The sequence below is a fragment of the Phodopus roborovskii genome, unplaced genomic scaffold (assembly GCF_943737965.1).
Source record: "Phodopus roborovskii unplaced genomic scaffold, PHOROB, whole genome shotgun sequence".
Taxonomy (NCBI): domain Eukaryota; kingdom Metazoa; phylum Chordata; class Mammalia; order Rodentia; family Cricetidae; genus Phodopus; species Phodopus roborovskii.
Window position 1 is genome coordinate 14,359,874 of NW_026126408.1, and position 26,925 is coordinate 14,386,798.

At 41.6% G+C, this 26,925-nt stretch overlaps 1 protein-coding gene across 3 annotated transcripts in view; it reads left to right on the forward strand.

The window, feature by feature from the left end:
• Window positions 1-26,925, forward strand: part of Clip4 (CAP-Gly domain containing linker protein family member 4) — an 80,639-nt gene that overhangs the window by 45,555 nt on the left and 8,159 nt on the right. For all 3 annotated transcript variants that reach the window (XM_051181835.1, XM_051181836.1, XM_051181837.1), the window contains 8 exons: window positions 1,884-2,019; window positions 8,600-8,740; window positions 12,001-12,090; window positions 12,771-12,914; window positions 15,561-15,695; window positions 18,300-18,423; window positions 21,807-21,871; window positions 25,307-25,379. In XM_051181835.1, coding sequence (XP_051037792.1) covers window positions 1,884-2,019; window positions 8,600-8,740; window positions 12,001-12,090; window positions 12,771-12,914; window positions 15,561-15,695; window positions 18,300-18,423; window positions 21,807-21,871; window positions 25,307-25,379 — 908 coding nt within the window. The remainder of the gene's footprint in view (window positions 1-1,883; window positions 2,020-8,599; window positions 8,741-12,000; window positions 12,091-12,770; window positions 12,915-15,560; window positions 15,696-18,299; window positions 18,424-21,806; window positions 21,872-25,306; window positions 25,380-26,925) is intronic.

The following is a 26,925-nucleotide window of genomic DNA, read 5'->3' on the forward strand; positions in this document are numbered from 1 at the left end:
AGACTGAATACTTTTCAAGTTTATTTTTTCTGTGCTATTAATGAAATTTTCTGGTTGTCCATTTCTAGTATGTGGAAATAGTTGATTTTTTTAAATATTGACCACATGTCCTAACTTGTTTACATTGTGGATTCTCTGTACACAATCATCTTGTCTCCTCCTCCTTATCCCCTTCTTATCCCTTCTTTCTCTGAGTGAGGTCTCATTGCTTTGCTAGCTGTGGTTTTAGTATAGATCATTTGTCAAGTTGAAGAGGTCCTCAGTTGCTAAGATGTGTCTTTAAGCTGTCATCATGGAAGGATGTTGCAGTTGGTTATAGGAGTCTTCTCTATCTTCTTTTCCTTTAGTGTGTGGATGAGTTGATTATGTGGTAATTCCCTCAATGACCAGCTTTGCATGCCATTGGAGACTTCCCTTAGTCACTATGTAGTATTCTCCTTATCACTATGTTTGATTGGTTCTAAATTTGTTGAAGATGCCTATGTTTGTGTTCTAGAGGGATGTTGGTCTGTAGTTGCTTGTGTCTTTGGCCATTTTTAATGTCAAGGTAATGCTGGTTTCCTAAAATGCCTTGGGAACCAGCCTCTTTGCTTAAATTCTGGAAGAGCTTGTGCAGAATTTCTATTTTGTCCATACATGTTTGGTAATATTTATCATTGAGGCCATCTGTTCCTGAGAGGTTTTTCTTGTTTTTTAGTTTTAAACCACTAATCAAGTGTTAGATTTTTTTTGATTGTTTGTGTCTTTCAAGGAATTGCAATGTTTTACAGCGAGTTTGAAATGGGTTGGCAAAGCTGTAGTATCAGCTTATCTTTTTAAATATTGATAACAATGCTCCTCTTTTGTTGGTGATGTTGGTATTGTATCTTTTCTCTTTTTAAAAAAATTGGTTTCTGTTTGGTAGCTTAATGATTTTTATTCTTCAAAGAAGGTGTTATTGGTTTCATTGATTTTTTTTTTCTGTATTATTTTCATGTTCTCAGTTTATTTGAATGTTTATTCCTCACTCCCTTTCTTTGGCTTTGGATCTTAGTATTAGTTTGCGGAGTGGGAATTAGAGATTGATTTTAGACTGTTTTTAAGGTGCATGTTCCTGTCTAAGAGGTGGTGCATACTTTTAATCTCAGCACTCCAGAGGCAGAGGCAGGCGGATCTCTGTGAATTCAAGGATACCCTGGTGTACAAAATGAGTTTCAGGACAGCCAGAGCTACACAGAGAAACTCTGTCTCTAAACAAAAAACAAACAAAACTAACAAACAAAAAATTCACATTTATTATTTCATTTCATGTGTTTGGGTGCTTTGCCTGCATGAATGTATGTGCATCATTTGTGTGCCTGGTACCCACGGAGGCCAGAAGAGGACAGCAGATTCTCTGGAACCTAAGTAACAGTTGTGAGTTGTGAAACCAATTTTTAAAAGAGAAGGATAAAAGCCATGTGGGTGCTGGGAGCTGAGGCCCAGTCCTCTGGAAGAGTAGTCAGTGCTATTAACTGCTGAGCCCTCTCTCCAGCCCTGCTCTTTTACATTTGCATGCTTCTGTTTTGGGTGGAGTGCTCCTATAGGTATCTGTTTAGGGGAGTTCCTTTATAGGTGGCTTCATATATTTCTGGCCTGCTCAACCTGTTGGTAATTGAGAGAGGTGAGCTGAATCCCACTGCAACATGGATTTTCCTTTCTAGTTCTTTTGGGAAAGAGCATCATCACCTTGGGAGGATCCCATGTCTTCCTGGTAAACTCCTTTGCCATTAAAAAGAAATCTTTGGCAAAGTTCCTTTTTTAGAAGTCTACTTTGAAAAACATTAAAAGTAATATTGCTAAGAACAGGGTGTTTAGAATCACTAATAAGACTGAAAACCTATTTTGATTTATCTTTTCTTCAGGTTGGGACATTAAGATTTTGTGGAACTACTGAGTTTGCAAGTGGGCAGTGGGCTGGCATTGAGCTGGATGAGCCAGAAGGAAAAAACAGTGGGAGTGTTGGGAGAGTCCAGTACTTCAAGTGTGCTCCCAAATATGGTAAGATTGCACCCAGGGCCTGACAGACACTGACCATGCTCTACCACCAGTCAGTTCTTCACTTTCCTTGTAGTTTTAAATTAAGCCCTTTCCTGGTTACCCGTGTAATATATAAGAGGGCGTGGACTGAGGATATTTGAAATGCAGGAGCTGGCATATCATGTTCCTGCTGATGAGAATGATTTAAAGGAGGGGAAGGTGCTGCTGGAGACGAGGGGACAGGCGATTGGAGGAGGAAGGTCCTTGAGAAGTTGAAAGGGTTGTGCCAGGGTTAGCCTGGCATTAGTCCAGGCATGGCTCACCTTCCCTAAGGAGCGAGATGCTGGGAAGATGTTTCTGTTTTCTCAGAAGTGAGGTCATTTGCTGATGTAAGGAGCACGGCTTCAGGGTGGATGGAGGTGGGAGAGAGGAGGATGGAGATGGACAGAGAGGAGAGAGGAACTGTGACCAGGTCAGGGCAGTGCAGGAGGCAACCATGTGATGCCAGGGACCAACTGTAGACTTGTGGACATAAATGTAGAGTAGTAGGCAGGCTGCAAGGCTAAGGCCTCTTCTCATCAAGGCTTGGCAAACTGTTTGGGAATAGCTACTGATAAGTACAGAATCTGGTTTACCCAGGTTGTTTCTTCTAGAATTTTCTTCCAGAAGAAGTTTATAAGAGATCTGAGAACAGATGAAGCAGGCTGACGAGAGGGATGGATGTTAGAATCCAAGGTGGCCAGGGAGGAAAAGGAGGATGTGATGGGGAGGAGAGTCCAGACGAACATGCTGGGGTCTGTGGTTCCTATCCCAGGGACTTGATCCAGGTGTTCCATCTTGTTTTTGCAAGGTCAGCAGTCACTTACCTGTGGGTCCTGCGTGTCCAGTTTATACAGCATGCAGGCAAAGCAGTCCACACAAGAGCAGTTTCTTGCCCAAATGGCTATGTCTGCTGTGTTGAAGGCAAACTCCACATTGAGTTTCTTTGATGCTCATCTTCCTCTTGGATGTAATTGGTGTTGCCAGGAGCAGTTGTGTCTCACTGTCATGAAAAACCCTAATAAACTATTTAAAAGCCATATTCTGTAGGTCTTTGAAATGTTTGGAGAATATCCATTTGAAATATATTTCTGTATATCTAAAAAAACCTATCTAGCATGATTTTTAAATTATGACTATCATAGGTGATTAGCTGAAATCTATATTTAGTTACACATTACATGTTTAAATGAACTGTATAAATATAATACCTAAACAAGAGGAAAAATGCACCTATAACAAAATTGACCTTAAACTTGTATCAATAAATCAAAATTCATACCAATACAAAGTATTCGTTTTTATATAATTTCCCCCTTTTTTTCCTTTAAAAAGAGATTGGCTATGATCATTAACCATTTAGAACAAACCCCATTTAATTAAAAAAACCCAATTTATTAACAATATTTGGAAATGTGGGCCATTCTCTCCATACTGCTTCCTGATGTTTCGGGGTGCTATCAGTACCATGCGGATGCTGAGAAAACCCAGAAACCTGGCCAAATCCTGGCTGTAGTGGTCTGTGATGCTGCATTGTCTCAGCTGTTTTGGATGTTGGATCACCTGGGCCACTCCTTCAGGGGGTCTTGCTTGTTCAAACCATATTAGTCTGGAAGCAATCCATAGCTTTTCATCTTCTGTGGAAACAAAAATGAAATCTTTTTTCCAAAGTAACATGTTCTTAGACTTAAATTTTGAAGTCAGAGCATTTTCAAAATATATAGATTGGATTAACCCAGCAGCATTTATAATCAAATGTCTGTTAGCATCTGTTGCTCTTTCCTCAGCAACCAAACAGTTTAAAGACAACACAATAACATATAGTATCCACTCTATGTGTACTTTTCATCTTTACATGGCTTTTGTTTTTATTCTACATCTTTTACCTTTAGTTTTTATTTTTTGAAACAGGGTTGTTCTGAATACTTTTGCTTGTCCTGGAATTTACTCTGTAGACCAGGCTGGCCTTGAACTCACAGAGATCCGCCTGCCTCTGCCTCCCAAGTGCTGAGATTAAAGGCAAGCACCATCACTGCTCAACTACTCTATTTCTTTTTTAACCACTTTATCTTTTGTCTCCCAAGCCTACATATATTTTTAAACACACTGTAAACTGTTTAGAGGGTTTTCTTTTTCCCTCTGAATCTGTTTTAACTGTATATCTTTTTCTGGTCATGAGTCTTATCTGCTAAACAGCATTGCTAAAATTAAAGTGGCACCTGGCCCCATTCTATTCCTTGGCTTTCTGAGAATCTAGCTTCATTTCTAGCTTCATGCTTATTGCCACAACTCCATGGAATTTCTAGGTTCATGCTGCTGTGAAGAAGCATGCTGCCAGCTGAGCCTCTTAAAAGAACCATTTACTTTTTGTCACTAATCCTGAGTCAGGAAGCTCCCTTAAAAGATCCACAAGCCTCTGCTTGTCTCTAGAGTCCACCTGAGAAAATGCTGCTACCAAGAAGCTATACATGACTTTGTTCTTTTGTTTTTAGAATCCCTTTTTAAAGCTTTTATCAGGTTTTATATGGAAATTCTTGCAACCCATGTTGGTGGTGCCATTTTGTTGCTGGAATTTCCCACCTGATCCCACAGCCACTTCAGCTCCAAATAAACACATGGACACTATATTAATTATAAGACTGTTGGCCAATGGCTAGGGCTTCTTACTTGCTAGCTCTCTCTTAATTATTAAACCATAACTACTAATCTATATATTTATACATGGCCTTGTCTTACCAGAGAATTCCTGGAGCATGGATCTTCCCCATCTCTACATGGCATCCCTTCACCCTCCCTCTCCGCCTTCCTCTCCCCAGCCTTCTCCTGCTCTGGTAACCCTGCCTATGCTTTCTGCCTGGCTATTGGCCAAACTGTTTTATTCATTAACCAATAAGAAAAACATATATACAGGAGGACATCCCCCATCACCCTCCATTCTGACAGCATGCTGATTTCTCCCCATTTCATGTGGTAGTTTTGGGCTAAGGAATGGGAGATTCTAGCATGTGTCCCCTTAGTATTTTGAAGACAGTGCCATCTAATGTAGTAGAAATTAGCAAACTTACACTGTGGAGACCAGATAGTGGCTCTTTCATGGGGCCACGGGGCCTCTGTTGTGGCTGCTCAGCTGGGCTGTTGCAGTGAATGAGCAGCCACAGACAGTGTAAACAGATTGAAGAGGCACTGTGCCAGGACAACTACATAGCCTAGTGGTGGCCATTTTGCCTTTCACACTCACTGTCATTTGCCAGCTGCTTACTTGAGCTTCTCAGATTGGTGCATAGGAGTTTCAAGGACTGCTTTCCTCTTCTCAAAATCTTCTATTTTCTCCTTTAAAAAATAAATTTCTCTTAGAGTTTATACTGTTTTATTCATTGCTAATGTTTTAAATAGGCTTTAACACATTAAATGAGCCATATTTATCTAAGAAGTCATTGCTCTTTTAATAGAGAATGAGTGTGTGCTTCTTTTTGGTCAACCTTAGAGCTGTGTATCTGCCTCTGGGGAAGGCTGGTGAGTTTACTGGGTTACCAGGCAGCAAGAAGACTGCCCCCTGAGTTTACTGCCCACTGTGCATCCAGCCACATCAAATGTAGTTGTGGTTTGCCCAAGTGACTTGAAAATAATAATAATAATACATGAAGACAAATGAGATGAGGAATTGTGTGCAATATAATTCTTTTAAGCCATTAGAAGTAAACATTTGATTAGCCTTTGAAACAAATATATATTTCTATGTGGAAATTTCCTTTGGAGATTACCAAAGATAAAAACCACTTTTTCCCTTAAATTAAGAAAAGGAGGAATCGGGGCTGGGGTTGCAGCCTCAGTTAGTGCAGTGCTTGCTGAGTGTGCTCGATTTTGTTGAAGCAGCACACAAAATATACAAGGTGGTCCACTCCTGTACTCCCATCATTTGGGAAGTGAAGGCAGGAGGATCAGAAATTTAAGTTTGTCCATGGATACATATGTAACGTGAGGTTTTCTTGGCCTGGCTAGGACCCTTTCTGGTGGGACTGCCAGTCTCTTCCCCAAAGAAACACGCAGATGCTATAATAATTATGAAACTGTTAGATGTTGGCTGTGGTTTCTTATTGGCTAGCTCGGTCTTAATTATTGACACATTTTCTATTAATCTAAGTATTCCCACGTGGTCTGCTCTTACCAGAGAAAGGTGTGGGGATCTGTAGCATCTTTGCTTGCAGAGAAGAGAGCGACTTCCTGTTTATTTCTTCTTATATTCTTTCTGCTCAGCTATGTTACTTCCTGCCTGTCTGTCCAGACCTCCAGACTTCTATGGTTTGCCAGTGGCAAGCTCTGTTCTCTGACCCCAGAATCCTCCTTGTGTCCTAGTCCTACGTGTCCTCCTTCCCCGTCATACACAGCCAGGTTGAGCCATTGTCGGTTACCTTCTCTCAAAATAAAAACAGAAGAAAGCAGATCACTCATTGAGCATTATGCATGATATTACTGACACTAATCAAATACATTAAAAATAGTTTGTATTCTGTTTTCATATATATGTTTTCATTTTCAGTTTTTTGGTTTGATTGACTATACCCACATAAATTTACCACAGATGTAATATAATTTTATAATGTAATAATATTTTTCTGTTTTTACATTTATGTATTTGTGTGTATATTTCTCTCTCTTTCTCTCCCCGTGTGTGTGTGTGTGTGTGTGTGTGTGTGTGTGTGTGTGTGTGTGTTATGTGTGTGTGTTTCAGTGTGCCATGGTGTGTGGAAGTCAGGGGACAGCTTGTGGGATTGAACTCAGGCTGTCAGGCTTGGTGGCCTCTTATGAACCTTACTGGCCTGGTTTTCTTTATTGTGTTTCATGAATGACTCTCTTCATTGGTGGTGGTGTCTTAGTGGTGGTGATCTAACACAGTAGGCATCTTTACTATGTGTGATTTCAACTCCCCATGGTCAACCACACACAGGACCATAAGATACCCTGAGGGTGGGCAGGAATGACCACACCCTTTCAAGTCATTGCTGGTAGTACCTTGTTAGTTGTTCTATGCTATCATTGGCTGTTGCTGATTCCCTACTGTACTGGATTTCTTGATTACATTTTGCCATGGATCTGGATAGGAAAACAGAGTCTATGTAGAACTCCCAGGGAACATATCTGGGCTGAGAGTGGGGGGATCAGTTTCATTTGTATTGTTGCCAGACAGTTACTTTTTTCCCTAGATTTTATTTTCTCTCATAAGTGTCCCTGGAACATGGTAGTGTGTTAGACATCGGTACATTTTGATAAGCTAGAAATACTGTGCCTTTGCAATCCATCCTTTTCTTTCACACATAATCTCATAGCCTGTGTGCATACCTCTAAGTTTATTTCCTTATAATTAATTCCATAAGGAGGATTAGGTAGGAATTCCCAAGTTCCAGAAAGTGTAGAAATTCATAAATTGAGAATAGAATATTTCTTTCTTTAAACCTTGCCAGATTTAATTGTGATTATCATTGTCATCAACATAATTATAGTCAAGCTTTATTCTCTCCCTCTCCCTCTCCCTCTCTCTACCTCTCCCTCTCTCCCTTTCCCCCCATCTGTACAATTGACAGTTGAGAGAATTTAAAATAGAAAGGATAACCTCAGATTAATGACATGAAAGGTAATTACAAATAGGTTTTAACAAATATGAAAATCAAGAGAAGGTCATGCAGAGTACAAGGTAGAGAAGAATTTCAAAGGTTTTTAGGAAAGTAGTGCAGCTGGCATTTGTCAACTATGAGCAGAGTGGCCACATTCTATAAGGGTGCGAGGGTTGCTATCCTGCTTTACCAGATCACATTCTGTATGGTGCATGTTTGTTAGGAGGTAAACACTCAAGAGTGTAATGTACACATTATGACTTTGTTTTCTTTTTAAGTGTGTTAGGGAGATAATCTTGGCATTTATAGTCTGTTCAACGTCTGTGTGTACTTACTCAAACTGGGTATTTTATTGCCTCCATAAACTCTTTCTCAGTGGGATTTTATCCTCCCAGCTGCTATAGGTAGGCAGTCCCCTGCCTCTGTTTACCTCCCTTCCTCAACACACACTGTATTGTTTCTGATGGGCAGGGATTGAGGGTTAGGCCTTTGGGGAAGATTATTTTATACAGTTAAACAGATTTATTGTGTCTGTACTGTGTGTAAGGGACTGTAATTAGTTTCCGTGGGAGGATGCAGACAAGGGGAAGGGAAGATGAGGCAGGGGTATGAAGAGCTGTTCTGTGGGAGGGGGAAACCCTGAGCAGACAAGACATGGCATGGCTTACACTGTGTGATAACTTAATCTCTTAGAGAAGATGGTAACTTAACATTTATTTTTCCTCTGAGCTTTACTCCACACAAGATTATGTATCTCTTAAATGGTTCCTAAATTATTGCGTATTTAAGCTTGGCAACTAGATTGTACACTCTCTGAAGGCAAGTGCCTTGTCTCATTACAAGATGTGTGTAGGTACTAAACAGAGCCTGTATTAGCAACAGTTAACATTTGCCCTGTATTTGAAATGCTTTTAGTCTCTCCACACTAACAACAGTTCTGTTTTTGCTCTCAGGTATTTTTGCACCCCTTTCAAAGATAAGTAAAGTAAAAGATGGGAGGAAAAATACCACACATACTCCTTCCTCAAGAGCGGCGCCCCATGTCCGGTCCCAGAAGGTTGATGTAGCTCATATCACATCCAAAGTGAATTCTGGTAGGTCAAGCTGGGAAGACAGATCATGACCACCTAAATCATATTTCAAATTGTATTTGTGTGTGTATTGGTGTGTAGACTGTTTTACTCTTTTTGTTAGTCCACCACAGAAGCCGAACCTCACAAAACCAAGGCCTTTGTGTTATGGGCCTGCTGTGAATAATAACTTAAGTTCCAGCAATGGCAGTCCAGCTTTGTCCCCTCCCCTCCCCTCCCCTCCCCTCCCTTCCCCTCCTCTTTCCTCTTCCCTCTTCTCTTTTCCCTCTTCTCCTTCCTTTCCCATTTCCCTTCCCTTTTCCCTTCCTTCCCCCTCTGTCTCTTCTTTCCCTCCCCTCCCCTTCCCTCCCCTCCCTTCCCTCCTCTCCCCTTCCCTCCCCTCCCTTCCCTCCCCTTCCCTCCCCTCCCCTCCCCTTCTCTTCCCTTCCCTCCCCTCCCCTCCCCTTCCCTTTCTCCCCCTTTCTGTGTGCTTCCAATGCCCCATGATTAGCTCAGTGCTGAATTTTATGCTGCCAGTGAGTATTCACAAAACACTCATGAGTTCCTTCTCCTCGCCTCTTCTGTGAAGTCCCTTTGTCCTGCTGCATGCAAGTGTTCACTGTCCTCCTTACCTGTGGGTGGCCCATGGATGTCCTTGCTGTTCCTCACTCCACACAAACCCTGCTCCTCCCCCAGGAATCCAACTCATTTAACCTCTTAGTTCCCCAACTTTGTGTGTGTGTTCTTTTAATCTGTATAGCCCAGTTGTCTTGTCCACTGCTTGCTTTATGTGTGTAAATCTTTTGTGCTAAGTCAAATTCTAAATTTAAGTAGACTACAGAAGAGGTTGTGATTTTGTATTCACAGAAGCTCATAACACAATATAGGCATTCACTAAATGTCTGTTAACCCATTGGTAGCTGGAGCAGAAAGGCTTTCCACTTTCTAAAAGGATGTCACCCAGACATTAGTCTTCCTCTGCTGTTTTGTTTGTCCACTCATGTGCCCATGATTGACTTCATAATTACTGTGATGTTAAAAAAGAATCCTGATATCCAATAGGGAGGAAAACCTCCTATCTTATTTGTAAAGATTATCTCCCTTCTTTGGGGCCCCTGTACGTTACACTTCCTTACATATTTTAGAATATGGTCTTAAGTTTCTTTTAAAAACAGATTACTGAAGTTTAAGATGATATCACATTTAATCCTTTTACCAATTTAAAAAGAGCTGACATTATTATAGCCATCTTTAATTATGTGCTTGGAATATTTTTTTGTTTAGTTGGATAATTTAAGGTATCTTAATATAATTGTAAAGTTTTTTTCCTTGTAGGTATTCTTGATACTTCATACCTGGGGCTATATAATGAGACTTTCCCCTCAAAAAACTCAAACCAAAATGCTTAAAGAGTATGTCAGATTCATGTTCTCAGAATGAAAATTAAGATGAACTCTCTTGCAATGAGCTTCAGCAGATATAGAAAGAATGAAATGAATGTGCGCGCGTGCGCTCTCTCTCTCTCTCTCTCTCTCTCTCTCTCTCTCTCTCTCTCTCTCTCTCTCTCTCTCTCTCTGTTGTCAAGGGAGCTTGGGGTGATTGAAGTAACATCAGCAGCTGAGAGCAATGCATATGTCCTGGTTGGGGTACTGTCTTGTAGTTTTGTGAAATGCTGTTTTGGGGAAGCTAGACAGATACACAAAGAGATCTTTATATCATTTTTAAAAGTCATGTCATCTTGATAACAATTCAAACAAAAGGGGCAAATGGAACTTTAGACTGAAAAATAAAATAATTGGGAACTGCACTCTGCAGGATGTTTTCTCACTCGGCAGCTGCCGTGGTGTCTCGTTTCCTCCTTGGGCCTCTGGAGTAACTTCCAATGGCCTCTGCTTCTAGCCTTTCCTGCTCTTCGTTCTACCTGTGGCTGCTAAAGAAATGTCACATACCTAGATGTCTGTCCAGGCCAGTCCAGGACAAACTCATCCTTGACTGCCATCTCCAGTCCCCTCTCTCCACCTCCACTTCTCCCTTCCCTCCAACCCTTTCCCCATCCTCCTTCTTTGTTTGCAGAACTAGGGATTGAATTCAGGACCTTGCAGTGACAGGCAAGTGCTGTCCAGTCGAGCGGCACTGAGCCAGGCATTGCCCCCTCTGAGGTTTTCAGTATCTACTTGTTCAGCTTACCTCACCTGAGTCCCCAGAAAACTCCTTATCAGCTAAGATACCCACATGCTGTGTCATTCTGCAAGATTTTCTCTCTGACTTTCCAGAATCCTCACTCTCACTTCTTCCTACGAGACCTCTGGTTTGGTGAAAGAAATCCCACCCACTTAAGCCCCAACTCAGAGTGAGATCCTGATGAGACCCTCTTTCTCTTTGCTGAGTTTCCACCTCCTGCTTCACTAGTTCTTTGCATGAAGCATCCTCACACAGTCACTAGCTCTGAGGTCGTTAGCCATACTAAATGGAAATGTCCTCTTCAAGGACAGGTCTATGTCTTGTTTCGATTTGCAGCAGGGTCCTATGTAGGGTTCTTTACTCAAAATACTTTTTGAGTTGACTGGGAATGTAAGTGAGAAGATCTACTTGCTCTCTCTAAATACATTGATACAGTTGATGTGAAAGTCCTTATTCAATAGCCATTATTCATTATTCAAGAGTCCTCCCCCCCCCCCAAGATGGAGTTGTTGTGGGAACTGGATAGGGTAGGAAACTATGCCCTATAAGTTGTTTCCAAGTCCTACTCATCTGTATTTCAGCAGTGACAGTTTGCCACATCCTCTGGCATGAAGTGAAGTTTTGAGCAAGCCTATTAAGTATCAGATATGATGCTTCAGACATTTTAGAGGTCTTCAGCTGGGCAAAGCTGGGCAAAGTTCTTACATGCACTGCAAATCTGTCCTCCTTTCTCTTAGTTCTGCATCCTAGAGGCTGTGTGTGCTGGGCAGGTGCTGTGCACTGAGCAGTGTGTCAGCTCCTTCTCAGGACCTGAAACCTCGAGGTGCTGGGTCCATCTATCCGTGAAAGCGCATTCAGTGTGGCTTTAGAAGTTTTAAAAATGGATCCTAGCACTTGGGCTGATCTTTGTGAGTTTGAGGCCAGCCTGGTCTACAAAGTGAGTTCCAGGACAGCCAGAGCTGTCTAAAAACAAAACACACTACAAAGAAGTGGAAAAGACTGAGATATTGAGAAGTGCATGTTCTTTAAAGAAAATGCATTTTCTTGTTTACTGTTAAACAAAATTGTCTTTTGCTAAAACCATTTTTGTGTCTGTTCACCAGGGTTGATGCCATCAAAAAAAGAGAATGCTTCTGACTCCACACTCTCATTGCCTCCCAGTGAAGAGCTGAAAACTGTAGCAGGAAATGATGGTAATGTAACCCATCACTTCCTGTTCTAAAGCTACATCTCCTGGTGGGACTTTGAGATAACACAGTGCAGAACAGCTTATATGAGTGTTACAGCTGGGAAGGAAAAACCACCATAGTAAAACTACCCTCAGGGGAAAAAAATCCCTTTAGAAATACTCTGTAATCAGTTTCTTACCAAGCACAAAGAATACCAGTTTATCAGGTGATGCAGGGGCAGGAGGTGTGGGGGAAGAACCTCTGCAGTCTTGCTCACCTTCAAGTTGAATACAGATGTTTCAAAGTTAAAAATGTCACCTTAAGACATGTTGGTAGTGTGTGTGTGCACGCGTGTGCACATGTGTATCTGAAGGGACTTTATTACAGCTTCCCCAAAGGAGAGTGGAGAGTGTTTTGGGGTTAGATTAGTTAACATTAATTAAAGGTGACGCCCCCCACATAAGATAGTTTCCTGTGACTCCTTAAAGTTTTTTGCTTGTGTAAAATGATCCAATTTGTGTGAAACAGCCGTGCTTTGGATGAAATCAGGTATTTAATTCGACACTAGATAATCCACAATTGAGGAAACGAAATGAAGCATTTCAGGAGAATTTGCACAGAAAACATCTTATTAGTCCTTTTCTTTCCTTTATTTGATTTTGCTTTTTAAAATACCCTTTAAAGTCTTTCCTGTTCCCTCTCAGTTACCCAGCCTGGGTCCATCAGCAGCTCCTCCTCCACATCCTCGCTGGATCACAAGCAGAGCCACCCAAAGAAACTGGCTACAAGCAGCAAGGGCAAGAAGACCCTGGCCAAAAGCCCCTCTCTCCCATCCAGAGCCAGTGCTGGTATCTATGGCTTTTTCAACCAGGCTTTCTTGGTGTTTTTTATCTTGGTTTGTTTGTAAGTGGATTTGCTGTTTTTAATGTGTAGGAGCCCTTTCCCCTTCACCTTTCCCCCTCCCCCTCCCTCTCCCTTCCCCTCTTACCCCCCCCCCCACCCTTCTCCTTCCCTGCTCCCATCCCCTCTTCCACTTCACCCCAGGTGACTGAGCTGTGCTTTTTGGGGCAACACCATTTGGATCGCTTTACCCCTTGGCTTCAGTCACACTGAGTTTCTTGCTGTGCCCGGTCCACCCCCCCCCCCAAGTCAGGACTCCTGGCTGTGCAGTTGGATTTGAGAAGCTGCATTTACTGTCATTTAATTCAGCTCTCTCACATGCCTTCCTATCATTTGCCTCTTTAGAAAAGTGTCTTTGCTTTTGCTGAGGTAATTTTTAATCTGTTCAGGAGAGGCTCAGGGGTCCCTCCTGGACGGCAGTGATGTGGGGCCCACATAGTCCCCTGACCCCATGACTACTGCTTCTCAGGGTGTGTGAGGACCAGCAAAGCACTCTGCCAGACTTCCAGCTGGAGAGCACTTAGATGGTGTCAAACTCTGTTTACCTGCCCCTTAGGAGAGTAGAGCCTTTAAAAAAATTTTTTTTTGTGTGTAGGCTGTTCTAAATGGGTCTCACAATGGCCACCACTTAATACCTGCAATACCTACACAGAACCAGTATTTTATTATGGAAAATGTTCATGCTGGTGGTTTTTGTTTTTGTCTTCCTTCCTTCCTTCCTTCCTTCCTTCCTTCCTTCCTTCCTTCCTTCTTCCTTCCTTTCTTTCTTCTGTTTAAAAATACATTTGGGGGAAGCTGGAGGTTTGGTTCAGTTTTTAGGTGCTTGCCTAGCACAGTGAGGCAAATCCCAAACCATCTATGGTAGTAGGGGAGTTCCCAAACCCTCAGCAGTGGCCCTAATGCAAACCTAGAATCCAGAATCTGGAAAGTTTGGAGCCTGGAATTGGGCTTGGAATCGTTTCCAATGCAGTGATGCAGTTGCTCCCCCCCCCTGCTCTGGCCACTTTCTCTTCTGAGTCCTGGGGACATCATGCTCTTACCTTGTGTTTTAAATACACCCCTGTTTGGGATTTGGACTTTTGACATTTACTTGATTTTAGAATTTATATATGAGTGTAGAATTACCCGCTCCCCGCCCCACCCCTGGAACAAACAGTGTACCTGTACACTTTCCCTTCTTATGCATTTGAGGTTTATGGTGACCTAAATAATAGTAAGGATGACAGTAATGATCAGAATGGAAAAAAAATCACCTTTCACAGGGAGGGGCAAAGAATGGGAGGTGTGTGTGGCTGTGGGGGTGGAGTGTGGGTGTCCATGTTTGAAGCCCCAGAGACGTTTGCATAAACTTTTCTAGAGTGAGAACTTTGCATGTCAGACTAGCCTGGAGGGACAGTAACTGGAATGAGAAGGAAAGGGCTAAGAAAGTGGAGAGCTGGGGAGGGCTTCACTCTGACCTTGGCTCACTGGCTACCTTTGTTGAACTGCAGGAGTAGTGGGCAGGCCTGAGGTGTCCTGACCCTCGGTCTGGGAGTCATTCTGGCTGTAGCACCTGTGAGCTGTGCACAGGTCTTTGTTAGCCCTTAAGATCAAGATTTCTTCCTCATTCACCTTTAATGTAGAGTTTGGTGACTGGATCTGGCCTTCCCAGGGGCTCCGTGGGCCCACAGCTCCATCTTCCCATGGTTGACCCTTTAGGCCTTCTCAGATGGTCAATGTTCAGTCTCCACTGTCTGCCAATAGGACAGGGTCCGGTATTCCACAGATACCAAATAGCAGGCATTTTAGGAGTAGTTTTGCATTAAATAGAAGGAAAGCAAGTTGGGGTAATCAGGACCAGTCATAAGTTGGCTATTCCTTACCTAAAATGTTTGGGATCAGTGTTTTGAATGTGTACTCTCTGGGATTTAGGAATATTTCACAATCTACTGCTTGACCATCTCTAACCAGAAGCCCTGAATTCTTAAATACTTCACAATGCAAAGCTTTGAGAGGTGGCTCTGGACCCTGAATGTGAATCTGGGACATTCAGACTTTGGGACCCTGCACATTTTGGACTGTCCATTTAGGGATGGAGCCTGTAGCAGTCTCACCAAAACTGTTCCTGTCTGTCACTTACACAGGGTCTGGGTAAACACAGCAAGGCTATGCTTTGTGTGACTGGGGCTTACTCCACGGGTCATGTCTGTCCTTACACTTGGTTTCACATGTTCTTCCTGTGTTGTCTGTATCTACTTTGATGCCACAGCATGGAAGGGGAGTCATCGTGACAGGAGGCAGAAGCTTGCACAGCTCTGGTTCTTTACATCCAAGGTTCTGTTGGAGCAGAGAATGTACCAGGCTGTGTTAGTGGAATAAGGTTTATGCATTTCCCACAGCAGTGGTTCCCTCAGGGAACCTTACTTGCTTTGAGTGCCTTGCCCTCCTGAGTGAGTACCACAGCTGGGATGAATATACGTAATGAAATTCCCAACCAGCCAGACTAGTGTTTTGTTTTTTTTTTTTTTAACTACTTTGCTTTTTGAGTTTTTCCTACCTTTGTTTTCTTTCCTCTTTCTCTTCCTGCCCGAATCTCCAACCCACCACTTCAACAGGTTTGAATTCTTCAGTGCCATCTACAGCAAATAATACCTGCCATGAAGGAGAGCTCCGCCTTGGAGAAAGAGTGCTTGTGGTAGGCCAGAGAGTGGGGACCATAAAGTTCTTTGGGACAACAAACTTTGCTCCAGGTAACACACCCGAATGGTCCTGGCTCAACATGGGTTTTGTACCAAAGCTCTAAAACTAAAGCAGCAGATGGGGTTTAGTCAAGGGGTTCTCACTTTGCAGCAGAGGAAGAGAGCGTGGAAAATGATACAGATGCAACTGTTTGTATGGGACTAATGGGCATGCATATGATTCTCTTGCCAGTTGTGTTTAATGTTTGTCTAATATTAAAATTGGTTCTGACTTGCCTAGTTTATCCTCACTGACTGCAGAGTATGCAGAGTATCAGTTCGGGGTCAGTCCCCTCTCCACCCCCTCTGGGATAATCCTGGGTTGAGCAGGTAGCTGGACCATCTAGCTTTTATCAGAATGGTTTGAAGAGAAAAGCAAAGGAAATATAAAAGTTGTTTTGTAACCTGGGTCCTAAAAATGTGCATCTGTGAACTTAAATATTCAGCCTCATTTACCTAACACTGTGGAGAGATGGCTCAGTGGTTAAGAGCACTTACTGCTCTTGCAGAGGACCTGGGTTCAGTTCCCAGCATTCATATCAGGTGGCTCACAATTCCAGGGGACCTGATGACCTCTGGCCTCCATGGTACCCGCACATGTGGTGCACATAAATGCACACAGTTTCACATCCACATACATGAACAGAAATAATAAATATTTTTAAAAGGTAAAGATGATCAACCTTTGTATTTACAAAGATGAAAATTCTAACTAATTGTGTTTTAAGTAGCAATATGCCATATTAACACATGGTGGCATTGCAGCATTTTAGGAAAAGGTTACCTACAGTATCTATTGAAAAATAAGTTTGTAGTGTAGTGTTCTGCTAAGACCCACGAAGGAGCTGAGATTGTTCTCTGTTTGCAGACTAGCAAGTTAGCTTGCCACAGTGTCATAGATGCCGCCCTAAACTGTACCAATCCTAGGCCTATAGGATTATAGTGATTACAATATTAATAGGGGGCAGAATATCTGCACCTCAGCAGGGCTGGAGCTAAGCAGGCTAGGCAACACCTGCACACCCAGAAGCTCATGTTCTAGAAGATGAGCCTGAACCCTTAGAGGTTCACCAGGAGCATCCCCCTACTGTGTCTGAGAGAAGCATGGGAGCCATGGCAAATCCCCTCACATTCTTTGGGATTAGTGCCGCTTTTAGTTTGAGTCAGTGCATTGTTTGAGCTATTTTAGAGTCCAGATCTCTTGAGTCTCACACTAGATAGCTCTCTGCTTGGCTATTTTCACAACTACTGTGCCAGAATACACTTATTTCTGCTGTATGTCATGCATTTTCAAAAGATATAATAATCATGTCACAGAAATGTAGCCAGTTAGAATGGGACTTTTAATTAAAGAAAACAGCTACATGGAATGGTGTGTCAAAGGCAGAAGGAAGTAAGACTGGAAAATCACAACTTTGGCACTCAGAAATCATTCCACCCAGACTAACCTGTTTTAAGCAACTCAGAAAGCTTATAGTCTGTTTTCAAAGAATTAGTGTGGTTAGACAAGAGGCTTGTGGACACTGCTTATATTGCATAGTAGGGCCCTCAAATATAAAAGACACTGTCTGTGCTTGAATCTTTTCAGCCCCAATCTTAGTATGTAGTGGGCCTAGGTGTAACATTAAAAACAAAAAAAACAAAAAACAAAAACAGCAACAACAAAAAACCAAAATGAGAACTTATTCTGAGTTGGCTTTTTAAGGTTCCTGAAATTGGAACTGACCCTGAGCCAGTAATCTGAAAGAAGGGATACATTTTATGTTTCCTAATTTATATGTAGTGAGCTGTTTGATACTTACTTGCTTATTCTTTATTTGCTACTGGTTGTAAATGACCAAACAGGGTCACCCCTGTGCTCTTATCTCAGACCACAAGTATGTAAACTGTGAGGCATGTGAGTCTTGGGCACACTCAGGAGCCCTGGATGTAGGAATATGCCCATTTAGTTCATGTTCCCTGCGTGCAGCCGTGCTGCTTCGGCTTTAGTCTCTTTAGGGACTTGCCTTTCTCTGAGTGAGGCCTGTAGATACTGTCTTTTAGACAGGTTTTGTTTTTTATTACCATATCTAAGACTCTTCATTTAGCTAGAAGACAGAGTGACATCACTATGCTGCCCTGTGTTTTCCGTGTTATCTCTGCCCTTGTTTAATTATTTAATGATTGTTTGCAGTGTTTCACTCTTGGGAGGGTGAAACGAAGAGTGAGAGAGGTCCATGCTAGGATTTATGATTCTCAATATCATTCCGTGCTGCTCTCATGGAAGCATGCTGTTAGAGTCAAGGACAGCTTCTTTTGCAATATAGTCTTAAGATATATCTTGGTGGGGCTCCCCTTGCATAATAGCTAATTCTCTGCAAATCTGAGTTTGTCTATTTTATTTTTCTCCCTTAATGTACTGCTGTGCAATTATGCCGCTAAAATGTTTCTCCCACTTTTCAAATTTTCAAGTTTTATTTTATAATTTTATCATTTGAAAGCTTAACGATCATGATGATCTTCCATCATCTCCATCATTTGTGAGAATACTGAGCCATCTAGACTTTGAGTTCGTATTACCGCATAATGATTGTGAATGGAGTGTGATGCTTTTAAAATGCAATATTCATGTTCCAGGGTATTGGTATGGCATAGAGCTGGAGAAGCCCCATGGGAAGAATGATGGTTCTGTTGGAGGTGTGCAGTATTTTAGTTGTTCTCCGCGATATGGAATATTTGCTCCCCCATCCAGGGTACAGAGGTGAGAAAACACTGGGATGTGTATCTGTTTACACAGACTCTGTGATTCCTCGTGGTACACAGGAACCCAAATTTCATCTGGCAGATAAGCACATGCATTCCTTCAATGGGTTAACTGGCCACCTTCTTGGGAGGAAAGGCTCATGGGAAGCTAAATTTGCCTTGCTGAGGATTTGCAATTTTAAAAACCTCTTTTCTCCCTCATTTGCAAACCCTATGAGTGTGTGTAGGCTATTAGAAGTGGCGTTCGCTGCTAAGAACAGTGCGAGGAGCAAGCTTAATCTGTCATGCAAACAAAAGTAAAAATGCTCTCTGATTGCTACAGTCACATCCTAACTACATTAAATTTCCTGCCAGCAGGCACCCATTCATTCTCCTACAAACCTAATGGAACCAAAATGGCTTTTTCCTCTGATTCCCTTAGTTTTCAAAAATAGATAGGCAGTAGTTCTCGGGGGAAGCGAAGTCTCAGGGACTCATGTGTAACAAGCCTCTGGAGTGTCCCTTGGTGAGACACCTCACTCTGGTTTTAAAAGCGGGCTGATCCAAAACACAGGCCCTCGTGTACTTCTGTGAAATGTGGAGCTGGTAGGCCCTGGCTCTTATTTTCAGAGGCTGGAAGAGGGGTTGTGATCTCTGAGCAAGCTACAACACACATGGTGTAATCAGACTCATGAGAGGGGAACTGTATCAGTTTCTGGAGTCTCTCCTGGTTCCCTTTTATCTGGATGATGGTGGTTTCTGGGCAAAGTCAAGTTTTTAAAAATCGTATTTCTTCCTCAGTATCATCTACATATGCCTTTGATGTTAATTTTCTTCATTTCCAGTGTATTTGACGTTATCCTTTATAGCAACAAAGCCGTCAGCATACACAGCGTTGTAGCTCTTAAGGTTTCTTCACTTCAGGGAAAATAACACTAAGTATTATCAACTTTTATCAAGTATTTATTTAATGGTAGGCTCTATACTGAGCATCCAAGTGGTGTGCATCACTGCCCTCTGCAGACCCAGGGAGTCATGAACTGCTCTGTTTATTCCCAGCTTACAGGTGGGAAAATAGTGTTCCAGAGAAAAAGTAGCAGAGCTGATGTAACATGGCTGAGTTACAGACGGGCTGGGAAGGGCTGTGCTTAGCCCAGAGTTGTTATTATACTGTTGTTCTGAAGCCCATGCTTTTAGCAGATAGCACTTACCAGCACTGGGACATTGTTCACAGTGCTGTCCTTGTATCAGTGACTTAAAGCAACCTGTGGGTCCCAGAGAGCTAATGCCAACTATGCTCTGCAGTGGGGATTTGAACCTCAGGTGCCTGGAGTCAGAAGTGAGCTCTTCCCCATAATCCTGTAATAGTTACTGGGGCTTCTGTGATTCTTCTCTGGACCCGGGTCTGGCAGGTGATTGACATACTACCTTGCACTAGTTTGATTTGTCTCTCAGTCATGAGGACTGGAATTTTTCCACTTTCAGTTACCTAGAGCACAGAATTTGGTATATATATTTCAGGCATAGTGGGTACTGGTCAGCTCTGATTTCCAGTCCTGTGCTTTCTGTGCCACCACAGCCTTTTCTCCGCTTTCATTTATGAAGCCACACTTTCTCTGTAGTTTTGTATTTTCATTGCTTTCTTTAGGAAGCACACATTGGCTCCACTCTGGTTCACTTGCCTTCCCTTTGGTCTTCTCCAAGGTAGTTCATTTGAAAGCAACCCCCACTTCTCAGAAGAAACCGTTTCTGTTGAAATGAACTGCTGTCTCCATCCAGCTGTCTTCCTGTCATCTTCTGATTGTCTCATTCATCATCATCAAATACTATTAAGTGTCTTTTAGCACTTTGTGCTGTGCTAGGCATTCTGTGAGCAAACAAAACAGACATGGTCTCTGATTTTAAGGCATTTCTAATGCAAGCCAGTTTGGAGCTCTTTAAAAGCCCCACTGGTCTTCAAGACAGGAAAATTTTAAACTTGGGACTGCTGGAGACTTCTGGGTGACTAGTCACACTCTGACCTCTAGTGCTTCAGGATCTAGTGTGTCGGGATCAAAGCTGACTTTTTTTTTTATTTCTCCCCTCTGTTTTTAAAATGGGCGCTTGTCCCAGCATCTGCCCACATGATTCCTCTGTTTGAATAGCTTTCCCACTCTGTCATTACACAATTTTCATTTAGTAAATTGTCTTGGTTAATAACACCAATGAATATTCTTTAAAGGCAGTCTAAAGAAGCTCACTCACTAGATCAAATTTGACCCCTCCCCTGACTGCTTAATGGGTCCTAGTGAGCATGGCGTTCGTGTGTTTCTGTCCTTGCTGGACCTATTTCTAATGAATTCATCACTTGCAGAAGAAGTTTCCTCTTAGCTGTCCATCACCTCTTCATTCCAGTACCTGCTGCTTCCCTGGTGTAGGCTTTCTGTCCATCAAGCCCTCCTTGATTGTGCTGTATTGTGTGTCCTGTAAAATGATGCATATGAACTTTGGGATGCAACTCAATACACTGCAGAGGTTGCAGGATTTTTGTTTTTTATGGAAATAAAGTTTGTTGGGGAAGTGATTGACAGATGAAGGACTTGCAGGTTTAGATCAGTGAATGAGTGAAAGAAAATGAGGCTTTCAGGACCTTGTTTTTTAAAAATAATGATTCAAATATACATAATATATATATATATATATATATATATAGAGAGAGAGAGAGAGAGAGAGAGAGAGAGACACAGACAGACAGACAGACAGACAGACAGACAGAAAGACTGACCGACCCTCACTGGGAGGCAACCCTTGCAGTTGTGGGCAGAGTCAAGCATAGAGGGCTTTGGATTATATTGTTGTGCAGGTTTATCAGAAATTCAGCTGGTCTCTTTTTTCCAATATTAGAATTGGTGATATTTTTACAATTTTATTTTTATATCTATTAAACTTGGTATAAAATAAACTTATCTCCATAGTGTTTAGTTTTACCTTTGGAGATAAAATTTGAAAGGAAAGTCAGAAGTCACTGTGGGTCCAATTCCTAGCACTGAGAAAACAGCAGCAGCAATGACAGAATAATAACAAGGCAGCAGGTACAGCACAATGGCAGGACTGTCACTTGCCAAGGCCCAGGGTTCAATTCCCAGATCCATAAATGCCACCAAGCACGTAAATGTCAGAAGTAAGGCTCCTGTTTCAGATGAGCTGAATTTCCTGTGCTACCTTTCCTTGGTAGTGAGACCCTGTCTGTGTTATCGCCTGCCTCCCATGCTCTTTCCTGGCTCATGTGGTTGCCCAGTCAGTGCTGTCAAGTGAATGGGATGGCAAATACCAGTGTTGATGTGAGGGCATCATTTGAGAGTTCACCCTAACCAGAAGACCAGCTACATCTAACCGGACAATATCTCTTTGTTTTCTTCACAGATTATCAGATTCCCTGGATACACTTTCAGAAATATCTTCAAATAAGCAGAATCGTTCTTATCCAGGTAAGACGATGGCTTTAAAATTTAGTTTCAAGTATTTCTTCACTTTCCCTCATTGAAATGCGTTTTTATTGTTTAGTACCTATATCAATATCTTTCTACTAAAGAGTGTCTGGAATGCATCTGTATCATGCAATGTAAGCCTCCCAGCTGATTCCCACCTCCCTCCCCTTTTGTAAACCCCACCCTATGGTTGTGAGCCTCATAATTCCTTTGATTTTCTTGATCTTTTCTACCATGTGCAGCTGTATCAGTGAACAATATTTTGATTCCATTGTCTACTATTTTGTTTTTTAGCATTTCAGTGGAGTATGTGACTGACAGTATAGCTGCTGGTCATTTTTGCTGTGTCCTTTTTTTATTATTATTACTAACTATACACACGTGTAGACGTTGCCCTGGGGTTGATAAGCATGGCTATCATCCCTGTGCCCTCCCTAGGGGACACCAGGTGTTTGCACTGCATGCATCCCTCAGCCTCTGCTCCCCTAACCTCCACAACTGCCATCTTGTTGGGCATGGAAACACTTGCTACTCTGCTAGATATAAATAGTACTTTTGTTGTGACTTTAATTTGCTTTTTCCAGATTTTAATTAGTTGATGTGGAAGCAGTTGGTCCTTTTCAATTTTCAGTTTGTGGGACACACACATTTCCTCTCTTCTGTTTAAGCCTCTCCCTCATTCTTCTTTTGGGCCATTTGCTTCTTATCTTGCCAATTTGAAGATTTCTTGTTTACTTTGGGGATGAATCTTTTGTTGGTTTTGTGTGTTACAAATATGTGCCAGCTGATGACATATCTTTACTTTTCTGACATCTTTGGTGAGAATATTTCTTTAATTTTTATGTAGTCAAAGAATGAAACAGTTCATGGTTCGTGTTTTTTTATATTAAGTTTTTTTTTTTCATGAGACAGAAACCACAGTGCTATTTTCTGAATATTGTTTTAAGGTTTTGTGTTTCAGTTTACCCAGAATTGACTTTGTGTGGGATAAGGATTGAGTTTGTTTTTTTCCATTTGTGGATAGCTGTTTATAAAATAGTTATTCTGATCCTTGGATATTTGTTGCAGTCAACCTCATGGCCATGGATTATCACCATTCTAGTGGACATGTTTTGATGTGACAATCCTGGTGGCATATGGTGCTGTGTGAGTTTCCTGGGCTGCTCTTCTGGCACTTTTCCATCTTTCCAGTGGTCTTCTCCATTGTGTCTGAGTGTCCATTGTCCTCGTGTGTGTGTGTGTGTGTGTGTGTGTGTGTGTGTGAGTGTGAGTGTGTGTCTCCACATCTTTTTGCGCACACACACACACACACACACACACACACACACACACACTCTGTGCCAGCCAGAGGTCACCCTTGAGTGTGTTCCTTAGCAGTCATCTTTTCTTTCACCAATACCACACTGTTCTGATTCCTGTAGTTTTACAGTAATTCCTCACATTAAATGGTGCCAGTCCTCCGACTTTATTCTCCATTGATATTGTGTTGGTTATTCTGGGTTCTTTGCCTTCTCATATAAACTTTATTATCATTTTGTTGAAATCCACATAGTAACATGCTGAGATTTTGATGAAGTTGGGAAGATCTGGTCTTACTTCCAATCTGTCTGTGAACATGGACACTCTCCACCTCCTTTTATTTCTGTGGAATTGATTACTTTATGTTAACTAAGTCAATAGCTGAAGCTTTGCTATGTCTACCTCTGCAGCCTGTCCCTGTTGAGCCTGACTCAGTGTCTACTTTCCTTGTGACTTTGTAATTTATCACTGTGAAATGCTTGTTTAATGACAGTTCTTTGATGCCTTCAGATGTATTGACTTCTACTGTTTTTGCCTGGAAGCACTGCCACCCTAGATCTGAGTTAACTCACAATCTCTGCAGTGGTTTTCTTTGTCTTCTTTTCTTTTCTTTTTTTTAACATAGATAATAACATGGATTTGTGAGTGGCCACCACATCTGAGAGCAGTAATTCTAGCCTTGCACTGATAAGAAAGTCATTGTTTCATTTTGTTTCTTGCCCCAAGTTATATTGAGCATGAGCTCCTTTAACAGAAGTCTTGGGTAGGATCCCCCATGTATCAGGCCCTTACTTCTTCCTTTCCCATGTCCCATGTAGGAATTCACTACCCAGGGGTTGAGCGGCAACCCTATGGTACAAGTTTGTACTCTGGGCACTTGGCAGCTTCTCCTGGCTTCTTTCTTTTTAGGTTTGGCTTCTCTGAAATTGTACTTGGGGGATCTTAGTGTGCCCCCAGTATGCACACACAGGCATGCACACATGGGTACACACACACACACACACACACACACACACACACACACACACACACACAGATACAGAAATATGATTTTGAGTTAGCTCAATAGTACATTCTATAAAATTATAGTTGTTTTAAATTGGGAGTTATTTTAATCAAGAGATTTCTTCAGGTTTGCCTGAATTGGAAATCTGTTTTCTCTCTGTACCTCTACCTTTTGTAAAGTCATTTGATCTTTGAAAATTTTTGTATGGAAAGGGGCATACTGAGGAGTTCAGAAGTTTATTATTCAGTGTTTTCAGAAGTTTATTATTCAGTGTTTTGTTACTGGAATATTTTTAATGATAGTTTTTGAAAAACATCCTTTCCATACAATTATCAAGATTGTAATATTTAATCATATACTGAGTCAATTTTATCAGTATATGACTTGGTGTTACTCAGTTTTCAGGAAATCTTACAGGAGAAAGCTCCAAAAGTCATATTTTACTCATCACTTATTCCTGTGTGAGCAGAGCTTGGTGAAGAAAGCAAGGAGAGGAAATTGTTCAGAAACCTAAGCTAGTTATGTTCTGAGTAGGCACTGTTTTCTTTTCATTGTGTGATACTGTTCCTGTGGAGATATGAACAAGTGTTTACTCAGACCCTGTAGGAACCAACAACAGACCAAAGTAAGGATGCCACCAAAGTCCAACTTGGTGAACCAGCGAATTTTATCGGGGCTCCTTACAGGAATGTGGGTGAAAGGTTATAGACAGGAGCAGAAGTGACCAAAAGGTAGAAAGCTGGAGTATTGTGCACAGCCCACAGACAGCTCTTTCAGGCAGCTCAGGTGGTCTGAGTATCTTTTAGGCAGGTTGGCTTTCAAGCAGTAGATCTGGTCTCCTGTCTCTTTTGCCTGTGTATGCTCAGGAGAGAAGGGCCTGTTGTGTCTGGTCAGTTTTAGGGACTTCCTAAGGCTTTTGAATGGTTTACTTCCTGATCTTAAGACACTTCCTTACTGTAGGATGGGGGGTTTTGTCTTAAAGGAACTGTTGCATAACAGTTTCCTCCAGGAAAAAATGAAAACCTCTTGGTATCATAGAACATCTGTAGAAGTAATTAAAAATAACTTCGTAGAGTTTATTGAAAACAAATGACGTATTTTTCTCTTCTGACTTTTACTCTCAAATTTAGGTTTTAGGAGAAGTTTCAGCACAACCTCTGCTTCTTCCCAGAAAGAGATTAACAGGAGAAATGCTTTTGCCAAGTGAGTATTGAGAAGACTTAGGAAACTGCCTTTCAAGATGAGCATACCAGGATTCCGTGAAGGAAGAAAAATGGAGTTTTGTGTCTCACACCTTGCTCGATAGAATGTTAGCACATAAGAGAGAAAGTGTGATTGGTGTTTTGAGTTCTCTCTTCCTCCTTTGAAAGCTCAATTAAAAATGTCACAAGTGGCTAAAAGCAGCGCACTGCGTGTGTTTTCTCTTCTAAGAGGTTAGCATGGCCACTAATAGAAGCTGGGGGGATTTGAAGTCCTGTTTACTGAATCAATCAGATCTCACCCATGCATGAAAGAAATGTAAGGCCCGTCTGCTTAAGGCAATTGCTTAGAATTATTTTTTTTAAATGTTCTTGATTCCCCTATTGTGTATATTGCTCAAATCTATCACCAATTTAGAGTTTAAAATTGGCCTCCCCGATCAAATAGCTGGGAGATAAGGACAGTAACTTGATGCTCCAGTTTACTGAAGATAGTCAGACATTCTTAGACAGCATGGGGCTGGTGAGAAGACACAGCGTGGACAGAAAGGACTCTGCAGATGGAGGGCAGCAGAACTGGTGTGAGGAGGATGGTACAGAGGATAGAGGGGAAAGAAGCAGCACTGATCGCTGGCAGGAACACAGTGTCAGGTCTTATGTGCACAGTGCATACGTGGAGCACGTAGTAGTAATACTTACCTGCTTTTCCTGTGGAAATAGCAAGAAATCAAACTTCACAGATATGTAAACACAATGACACCAATACCTGTTTAGAGAAACTCTTTTAAAAAATAAGATATTTTTATTAACCCTTTGGGAATGTCAAATGTTCACCATTGTTTGATCATATTCACCCCTTATTCCTCCCATATTCATCCCATATTCCCTCCCAAATTCATGTTTGTTTGTTTGTTTTGTTTTAGATATAATGCTGTTGGCCTGTTATTAGCATTACTTATTGGCTAGCTCAGTCTTAAATATTAACCCATTTCTATCAATTTAATTATTTCCATGTGGTCTTACCGGAGAGAGGGCCCAACATTCTTCTCTCTTGGTCCTACATTTTGACTCTCTTCCCTACTACTTCCTCTCTCCTAGTCTCCTAGTCCCACCTATCTTTGCTTTCCTATTGGCCAACAGTGCTTTATTCATTAACCAATCAGAGAAATATATTTACAGAATGACATCTCCCATCATCTCCTCTTTTCTGTCTAAAATTAAAAGGGTTTTAACTTTAACATAGTAAAATATATACCAAAACAGTTATCAAACATGAACCACAGTTAACAATATTTAGTCCATTAACATTTAGCAAGATTTAAAGAAAATATTCCATCATCTATCCTATTTTTGTGAGTCTGAAGTCCTATATGTAACTTATCTTTAATCTTAACTAAGGAAAATTATAACCATAACTATCATTCTTCAGCTCCATCAAAGATGACAGAAGGATAATTTATAAACTCTAAAAATGACAGAAATATCTTGTTACCTGATCAGTTACCTGAAGTTCTTCTGCAATGTTCCATCTTCAGCCCATAGCCCATAGC